Below are 9,912 nucleotides of genomic sequence, written 5' to 3'. Positions count from 1 at the left end.
TACGCGGGCCTCTCACTGCTGTGGCCTCTCCTGTTGTGGAACACAGGCTCTGGATGCACATCCTCAGCGGCCATGGCTCACGGGCCCAGCCGCTCCATGGCATGTGGGATCCTCCCAGACCGGGGCACGAACCCGTGTCCCCCGCATCGGCAGGCGGACTCTCAACCACTGCGCCACCAGGGAAGCCCCTTGGTTGCAATTTAAAACAGGGGTGGCAAACTTTTTCTGTAAAGGGCCAGATAATAATTATTTAGGTTTTGCTGGTCATAGTCTTTGTTGCAACTATTCAACAGCAAACCTCTTTGGCACAAAGGTAGCTGCTTATAGACCATATGTAAATAAATGAGCATGCCTGCGTTTCAATAAAACTATTTATGGACACTGGAATTTGAATTAATTTTCACATGTCATAAAATCCTTTTTGTAAAAACAACAAAAACAAAAAACATTTAAAAATGTAAAGGCCATTCTTAGCTCGTGGCTCATACAACAGACAGTGAGCCAGATTTGGCTCATGGGGCTGCAGTTTGCCAGCCCCTGGCTTAGAACAAAGTGGAACAAAATGGACACTGGGACGTCAATTGGAAGGACACATTGTACCTGAGATGCACACCTAGGGAACTCACCAGAACACAGACGTGGTCAGGAAAGACTCCCCGAAACTGCTTACTTCTGGTTGAGTATTTTGTAGCTATCTTAGGCTGGCTGATAGAAGAAAAGAAGGATGGAAAAGGGGGAACTCACTGAAATCTCTAAAAGCTCTCATGAACTTTGATTACATTCTATCAAGTATCCCATCTCTGTGTTGATATTTCAGCTGAGAACACAAACAGGAGACCCAATAAAATCGACCTAGTGCCTGGCCTCCTACACACTATGTTCACCAATTACTGAAGAAAACAGAAGGATCAGTGATAGAGGCACCGTCAACTTCCAATCTAAGATTCCATATGGTAAAATCATTTAAAAAATGAGAAATGCCATGTTGGATATATTGAAAATATTTTATAATTAATTCTCTAGAATCCTAGCCATCTAGTACAGGAAAAAATTGTATGGTGGAACACTTCAGTATTTTTTTTTTTAATATAAATTTATTTATTTATTTATTTTTGGCTGTGTTGGGTCTTCGTTTCTGTGCGAGGGCTTTCTCTAGTTGTGGCAAGCAGGGGCCATTCTTCATCGTGGTGCGCGGGCCTCTCACTGTTGCGGCCTCTCTTGTTGAGGAGCACAGGCTCCAGACGCGCAGGCTCAGTAGTTGTGGCTCACGGGCCTAGTTGCTCCGCGGCATGTGGGATCTTCCCAGACCAGGGCTCGAACCCGTGTCCCCTGCATTAGCAGGCAGATTCTCAACCACTGCGCCACCAGGGAAGCCCCACTTCAGTATTTTTAAACAATGTAAAGACATTTGACTAGGGGATGGCAATAAGAATTGAACAAATATAAACCTAAGCTTCCTCATTTTCCACAGAGCAACACAACAATAAATATATTTCAGGAAACAGATGACAGAATACCTCAAATGCAAAATTCCAAAGTCATGTAGTCACTTAGATTAACCAAAACTGTTTGTAAATTAAAAGATAACAGCAAAAGGTCACAAAAAGCCTATTTCTTTCATAGCATCATGGGTGATTCTTTAAGCAGATAAACAAAGTACTGTAAAGAATGGTCAAAACTTGGCTTGAACTGTCTTCTGGTAATTATTAATCCCACTATTTGTAGTTTTGTTGTCCAAGGACAAAAGCTCCATGTGATCGATCACCTTCTGCTGTCACTTTCCAGAGAAAAGAGAGGCTGCTGCTGGTTGTTTTTTCCCTTTTCCAGCTTTCACTATGCTCTAGGCAATTAGTGGCAGATAAAATATCGTTAAAATAAAGTATCCCATTTTCTCACCAGAACTGCCACCCCTCTTCCAACTCATTGTTCTGCCTTGAAAGATGAACATATTTAGAAATCCTCATTTTATTCTGAGACGTTTCTGCATAATCCATTATAAAACATACAGGTAATACAAAGTCCAAAGGTCCTGTTGTGTTTATGGAATAAACACGTGAAGATTAAACTACATGATAACACCATGGGGAGAAATCATGGTTTCATTTATTTTCATGAGATAGTTCATGAGTGCATGATGTAAAAGCTTAAAAGTCGTCACCAAACTGTGCTAAGTATTATTAAGAGATTATGCAGGAAGAAATCTGTGCAAATTCATCTTCTTCACTCAGTATCAGATAGTAGGAAAAAAAACATTTCTCTAGCTTTTTTTTATATTCAGGAAAACAGATTTGAAAAACTGAATAAGTAGACACCTGCTCCCTCTTTATGATCAAATAACAATGACAATGAAGGAGATTCCAAAGAAAAGAGCTGAGATGAAAAAAATCCAGATAAAAGCCAACACTGCTATTAAGATTTTTCTTTTAATACGCCATGAGATATCTTGATTGTATATTTTCCAAAGTACTTTTCCAGCCGCATCTCCCAACCCTTCCAAAAGATTTCTCCAGTCTGTCCAATGCAATAAAGGAGGCTAGATTATAGTTCTGTCCACCTTCTCTTTTCGAAAGCAAATAATCCTAAATGACTTTATGGTCATACATTCGTATCTAATAAGGAAAAACATTTACAAAGATCAGAAACCCAGTTTTGAGACATTTGCATTAATTTTGAACTGAATCAGCATTTTGTGGGTTTTAAAAAAGGCAGCAGTTGGAATTCACGACTTGCTGACAAACACATTTCTGCTGAGGGAAGGGGAAGACGGGGATAGTGAATGCTGCATTTCTCCATTGGCCCCAAAGTGCTAATTCCACAACGGGATACATCAAAAGCAAACATGCAACTGTGGTTTTAAAACTTTTTACTGCAATATAACAATGAAGTAAACAGTAATTAGACACCGACCAATTTTCCCCCCAAAACAAACCAAAAAAATGTAAACAGGAAAATAACTCTGCCTATACTTGTACAGCTTCTCAAATCATGTTAGAAGGGCCTCACATTCAATGATCAAGAAATTTAAAATAGTAGTAATTATTTTCATTTTAAGAAAAGATTCCCCCCTCAACCCCAAGTATTTATCATGAAAGAATGGGATTTCTTACACATTAATTTTATACTTATTTGAAGCAGCAACAATAACCATCAATAATTTGGCATTTCTGTTTACAGTTGTTCCAAATTTTTTTTTTTTTAATTTCACAAAGCCATTATCCAGTGTTGCCATAAAATAGGGACTGTAGATTCTAGGTAGCAAAGATTCTTTCTGAAACCACTGTTAAGTCAAAGAAATATAAAGCAGGGCATTACACTAAATTTCTGGATCTAGTACACTAAAAAGAGTGAAACCTAGGAAAAGTTACCTACTGTTTTATAGAGGAAATAAAGACCTGCAAAAGCTGACTTTTGGTTGTATAATATTTTACACGCTGTGTGGATCTGCGGCATCTGCTAGTTGAAGCAGACATGCACGGTATTTATCCCTGCCCTGTATCCTAGACCCCCCTCCCCACCCCCAAGAATCTACTACCTTATACCAAGTATTGTGGATATGAGCCCAAGTCATCCCAGACAATCCAGTGAACAAAGTTAGTGTAATGCACTGGTGTGAAGTGTGAGATAAAAAAAAGTCCCTTTCAATCTTCATCAAAGTTTTGCTGTAGAAGAAAATTGGCAGCCAAGTTCTCATTCTTCTCACAAGCAAAATATGCTTGTATCACAAGTCCTTCAGGAAATCCTAATGCCTTTAACTGGAAGAAAAGAAAGAAAACATATTATGGAGTCTAGCATAGCACTACTGACAGATCATCGCTTGAAAACATACTATAAAGGACACAAAAAAGCTTGAGAGTTTTACATGAATTCACCCCTATCTGAATATGGAGTCATTGTCCAATTCAAGGGGCTAGATAGAACCCAGGCCCTTTCCTGTAACCACCCACAAATTCTTTCTTCCTAGTTAAAGCTATTAGGCTAACAGATACTTTGATAACACTCGTTGGCATTAACACTAGAAATTAGTTTCTGTGGTGGTTTAAAAATAAATGACTTTACAGAAATATGTAAATCAAATGGCTTTCAGTACATAAGTGGTGAAGCTATGGATGAGAGCAACCAGAGGTTGCTAATTATTTGTAAAGAGAGCCACATCTTTCATTAGGGTCATATATTACTCTCAACCTCCTTGCCTTATGAAACACTTCATACTACAAAAATGGGTGGTCAATTATTAGTAATATTACATGATATATTTTTGAAATCAAGACATATGGTGTTCGATTTTTATTTGCTTAATTTTTTTTTTTTTTTTTGCGGTACGCGGGCCTCTCACTGCTGTGGCCTCTCTCGTTGCGGAGTACAGGCTCCGGACGCGCAGGCTCAGCGGCCATGGCTCACGGGCCCAGCTGCTCCGCGGCACGTGGGATCTTCCTGGACCGGGGCACGAACCCGTGTCCCCTGCATCGGCAGGCGGACTCTCAACCACTGCGCCACCAGGGAAGCCCCGTTTGCTTAATTTTTATAGCATTTTAAATGGTGATACGACCCATTTAATTTTTGTCTTCCTAGTCTATTAAAAATCACTTGTAACTCAGTAACTGCTGCTTTTAAAAGCCTTTAAACACTCAGGTCAACTGTCTAATTCCCTAGGTACCACACATTTGTCAGCCAAATGTTATTTATGAACCCCCTTCCTCAACTGTCTCAATCGTCTTGCATTAGGCTATATCAAGAAATGACTTTTAAAAACTGGGCAAAAGTCCCGATTCAGCATGATTATATTCATCCATGAAAGAAGAAACTCAAAAATGATTTTGTTACCTAGGTCTTTTCCAGATTAAAGCTGGGCTAGCTGAAGTAAAAGGTAGATAGGGCACGATCCAACTATATTGCTTCTACAAGACACACTTTAGATTCAAAGACACAAATATGCTGAAAGTAAAAGGATGGAAAAAGATATATACCATGCAAATAGTTACAAAAAGAGAGCTGAAGTGGCTATATTAATATCAGACAAAACAGACTTTAAGATTAAAATTGTTACTAAAACAAAGGACATTTTATGATGATAAAACAATCAGAAAGACTTCATTATAAACAAAGAGAACAGAGCCCCCAAATACATGAAACAAAAACTGACAGACCGGGCTTCCCTGGTGGCGCAGCGGTTGAGAGTCTGCCTGCCGATGCAGGGGACACGGGTTCGTGCCCCGGTCCGGGAAGATCCCACATGCCGCGGAGCGGCTGGGCCCGTGAGCCATGGCCGCTGAGCCTGCGCGTCCGGAGCCTGTGCTCCGCAACGGGAGAGGCCACAACAGTGAGAGGCCCGCGTACCACAAAAAAAAAACAAAAAAAACTGACAGATCTTGAAGGGAGAAATAACCAATTCAACAATAGTTGGAGACTTTAACATCCCCATGTTCTATGATGCATACGAGAAGGCAGAAGACTGACAAGGATATAGAAGACTTGAAAAATACTATAAACCAACCAGACCTAACAGACATTTAGAGAACACTTAACAACAGCAAATTATACATCCTTCTCAAGTATACACAGAACATTCTCCATAAAGACCATGTTAAACCATAAAACAAGTCCCAATAAATATAAAAGGATTAAAATTATACAAATTATGTTATCTGGCCACAATGGAATGAACTTAGAAATCAATAACAGGGCTTCCCTGGTGGCGCAGTGGTTGAGAGTCCGCCTGCCGATGCAGGGGAAACGGGTTCGTGCCCCGGTCTGGGAGGATCCCACATGCTGCAGAGCGGCTGGGCCCGTGAGCCATGGCCGCTGGGCCTGTGCGTCCGGAGCCTGTGCTCCGCAACGGGAGAGGCCACGACAGTGAGAGGCCCACATACCGCAAAAAAAAAAAAAAAAAAAAAAAAGAAATCAATAACAGAAGGAAATTTGGAAAATTCATAAATGTGGAAACTGATACAATCCTAAATAACCTACAGATGAAAGAAAAAAATGACAGAAGAAAACAGAAAATAGTTTGAGATGAATGAAAATAAAACCACAACACACTAAAACTTATGGGATGCTGCTGTAGCAGTGCTTGGAGGAAATCTTCTAGCTGTAAATATCTACAGGCATACCTCAGAGATACTGCAGGTTCGGTTACAGACCACTGCTATAAAGCGAATATCGCAATGAAGCGGGTCACACGAATTTTTGGTTTCCCAATGCATATGAAAGTTACGTTTACACTATACTGTAGTCTATTAAGTGTGCAGCAGCATCATGTCTAAAAAAAACAATGTACATACTTTAATTAAAAAATGCTTCACTGCCGAAAGATGCTAACCATCATCTGACAGCACAGGGTTGCCACAAACCTTCAATTTATAAAAAATGCAATTAACTGCAAAATGCAACAAAGTAAAGTACAATAAAAAGAGGTATGCCTATGTATTAAGACAGATAGAAAATCAATCTAAGCTTCAACCTTAAGAAACTAGGAAAAAAAAAAAGAGGAAACTAAATCCGAGGCAAGCAGAAGGAGATAAAATAGAGACTAGAAAAAACAGAGAATCAACAAAACCAAAAATTCTCACTTTTTTTCTTTAAATCAACAACATTGACAAACCTTTACCTATATGACAGGGAAAAAAAAAGAAATCTGAGGATTCAAATGACTAAAATCAAAAATAAATGTTGTAACATTACCACTTTTTATAGAAATAAAAACTACTAACAGGGAATACTGCGAACAACTAAGTTGTTGTATGCCAACAAACTAGATAACACATATGAAATAGACAAATTCCTAGAAAGATAAAAACCACCCCAATTGACTCAAGAAAAAAAGGAAAAATCTGAATAGTCCTATGACACGCAAAGAGGTTGAATTAGTAGTCACAAAACTTCCCCAGAAGCCAGGCCCAGATAACTTTACTGGTGAATTCTACCAGCCGTTTAAAGAAAAATTAACACCAATTCTTCATAAACTCTTCCAGACAACAGAAGAGGAGGGAACTCATTCTGTAAGGCCAATATTACTCTGATACCAAAACCAGATGAAGACATCACAAGAAAACTACAGACCAATATTCCTTATGAATATAGATGCAGAAATCCTCAACAAAATACTAGCGGGTCAATTCCAGCAATACCCTAGGAATGCAAGGTTAGGTCAACATACAAAAAATCAATCAGTGTAATAAGGCATATTAACAGAAAAAGGGACACAACCACACGACCATCTCAATCAACACACAATTTGACAAAATCCCACACCCTTTGTGATAAAAACATCCAACACACTAGGAATAGAACTTCTTCAACCTGATAAAAGGAATCTAATGAAACGCACAGCTAACATCAAACTTAATGGTGAAAGACTAAATGTTTTGTTTTCCTCTAAGATCTGGAACAAGATAAAGATGTTGGCTCTCGCCACTGCTATTCAACTATACAGAGGCGGCTCTAGATAGGACAATTAAGCAAATATATATATATACACACACACATACACACACACACACACACACACACACATATAAATAATATGTAAATATAAATAATAAATAAAGGACATCCAGATTGAAAAAGAAGTAAAACTATGTCTACCTGCAAATGATATCTTACATATAGAAATCCTTAGGAACACACACACAAATTATCAGAATAAATGAGTTCAGAAAGGTTGCAAGATACACAAAATTAAATTGTATTTCTATATAACTAGCAATGAACTATCCAAAAATGAAATTAAGAAAAACAATTCTCTTTATAACAGTGTCATAAAGAATAAAAATACTTAGAAATAAATTTAGCAAAAGAAGTACAAACTGAAGACTAAAGAAATTTCTGAAAGAAATTATGGAAATTCAATATGGAAAGACATCCCATTCTGTGTTCATGGCTTGGTAAAGACTTAATATTGCCAACATGGCAATACTCCCCAAATTGATCTACAGAAAAAAAACAGTATCTATCAAAATTCTAGCCAGTTTTCTTTTTGCAGAAATTGGACAAGCTAATCCTAAAATTGATATGAAATTGCAAGGGAACCACAGAGCCGAAACAATCTTGGGAAAGAAGAACAAATATGGAGCTCTCACACTTCCAAATTTCAAAACTTACAAAGCCAGAGTAATCAAGACAATGAAGGATTGGCATAAGGATAAACATATAGATCGGAACAGAACTGAAAGCCCAGAAATAAACCCTCACATTTATGGTCAACATATTTTCAACAAGGATGCCAAGACAATTTAATGAGGAAAGAACAGTATTTTCAGTAAATGGTGCTGGGGCAACTGGATATACACAGGCAAAAGAAATGAAGCTAGGCTCCTACACCTCACACCATAAACAAAAAGTTAACTCGAAATGGATTATAGACATTTTACATTACATAAATGTAATAAGAGCTATAAAACTCTTTGGAGAAAATACAGGCTTAAATCTTCTGACCTTGGGTTAGGCAATGTTCTCTTCTATGACACCAAAAGCACAAACAACAACAACAAAAATTTCTCCAACACAGAAATCAAGATTTGATAACTGTAACCTCAAAAAAAAGTTGCTCTAGAACAAGTGAGGCAACTGTCTCTTGTCACTACTATTTATTTGAGGGGGAAAAATAACACTGCAATATATAAAGTATCTTTTAAGAAACAGTAGTTACAAACCTGAACACTTGATATGTTTGTCATAAACAAAGACTAATTATTAGTTCCAATGATTTTCTAAGTATTAAGTTAAAATGCATTTCCTCTGATTTCCATCTCAAAACACTTTGTAAGATAAGACAGGGCAAGTACTATGATTTCCTATTTACATATGTTAACAATGGGGCCCAGAGAAAAATGAATGACTAGTCACACTATCATAAAAACTAGGTTACTGCAGTGCCACAACCTGTATGGGCAGACATGACAAGGATGAAAAGAGAATCAGGATACCAGGTTCTGATGTTTACTATACATGTATTTTATGAAAATATTCATATACAAATCTATTTACATTTTAGAGGCAACAGTGAAATAAAATTTGAAATATAAATTAAAAATGGATAATCTTGAATTGGGCATATACTTTAAGATCATTTTTTCTTACTGAATTCTAAAAGATCAATGAAAATTTTAGTTTCTTGATATATTGATAACTATTTCATGCTAGACTGGTATTCAGTGCTACTCCCTTGGCTTCACAAAGAACACAATGGAGAGCAGGGCTGAGAAGAGACTGTCTCCACTGCAGTCCCTAGGTTAATAATGCTCTATTTGGCTCTGTCCAGTAAGAGCCATCTACCGTGATGGAAATACTCTATATTTGGGCTATCCAGTGCAGAAGCCACTAACCCCATGTGACTACTGAGCATCTGCAATGTGGCTAGTGTGACTAGGAACTGAATTTCTAAGGTTTACTGAAACTCACCCTTTCTATAGCTTCTTTTTCCTGAGGCGTTACTTGAATGTAGTTCATATGACCACTTCCAGCTTCTGCAATTCCTCCACTGCCACCTCCACTGCCTCCTCCTTGACCACCAGTTTCTTGAACTGGTTCATTTAACATCTGAATAAAATGCTCCTGATGTTGGCTAATTTGCTGCAGTGATTTGAAGGACAGAGAAAAACAAGACATTGATATAAAGTATCTTCAGGAAAATAAGAATTCTAATACAAATAAGAGAGAAAGCTATAACTTTGCAACTGCATTATTTTAGAATGATTCTGGATTATCCAGTCTTTGGAAGGATAGGATTTCTTGTACATTAAAGAAACTTCGTATTTCTGAGGTAAACAGTGAAGAATTAAAAGAATCCAAATTCTCTTTCATAAACACTCCCACTCCCCCCGTCATTGTTAAAAAACTACTTGATGTATAAGAAAAAATAGAAGTTATATGTATGTATATATATATATTTTATCCTCCACACTAGTAGGCAGTAGA

The 9,912-nt window shown here is 37.8% G+C and overlaps 1 protein-coding gene across 1 annotated transcript in view; it reads right to left on the bottom strand.

The window, feature by feature from the left end:
- Positions 1-2,846: 2,846 nt before the first annotated feature.
- Positions 2,847-9,912, bottom strand: part of RAD23B (RAD23 homolog B, nucleotide excision repair protein) — a 45,023-nt gene continuing 37,957 nt past the window's right edge. Inside the window, exons 9-10 of the mRNA XM_079706966.1 lie at positions 9,397-9,567; positions 2,847-3,752 (exon numbers count right to left, since the gene is read on the bottom strand). Coding sequence (XP_079563092.1) covers positions 3,639-3,752; positions 9,397-9,567 — 285 coding nt within the window. The 3' untranslated portion in view covers positions 2,847-3,638. The remainder of the gene's footprint in view (positions 3,753-9,396; positions 9,568-9,912) is intronic.

This window comes from Hyperoodon ampullatus (genome assembly GCF_949752795.1).
Source record: "Hyperoodon ampullatus genome assembly, chromosome: 6".
Taxonomy (NCBI): domain Eukaryota; kingdom Metazoa; phylum Chordata; class Mammalia; order Artiodactyla; family Ziphiidae; genus Hyperoodon; species Hyperoodon ampullatus.
This window is presented reverse-complemented; position numbering and strand designations above follow the sequence as displayed.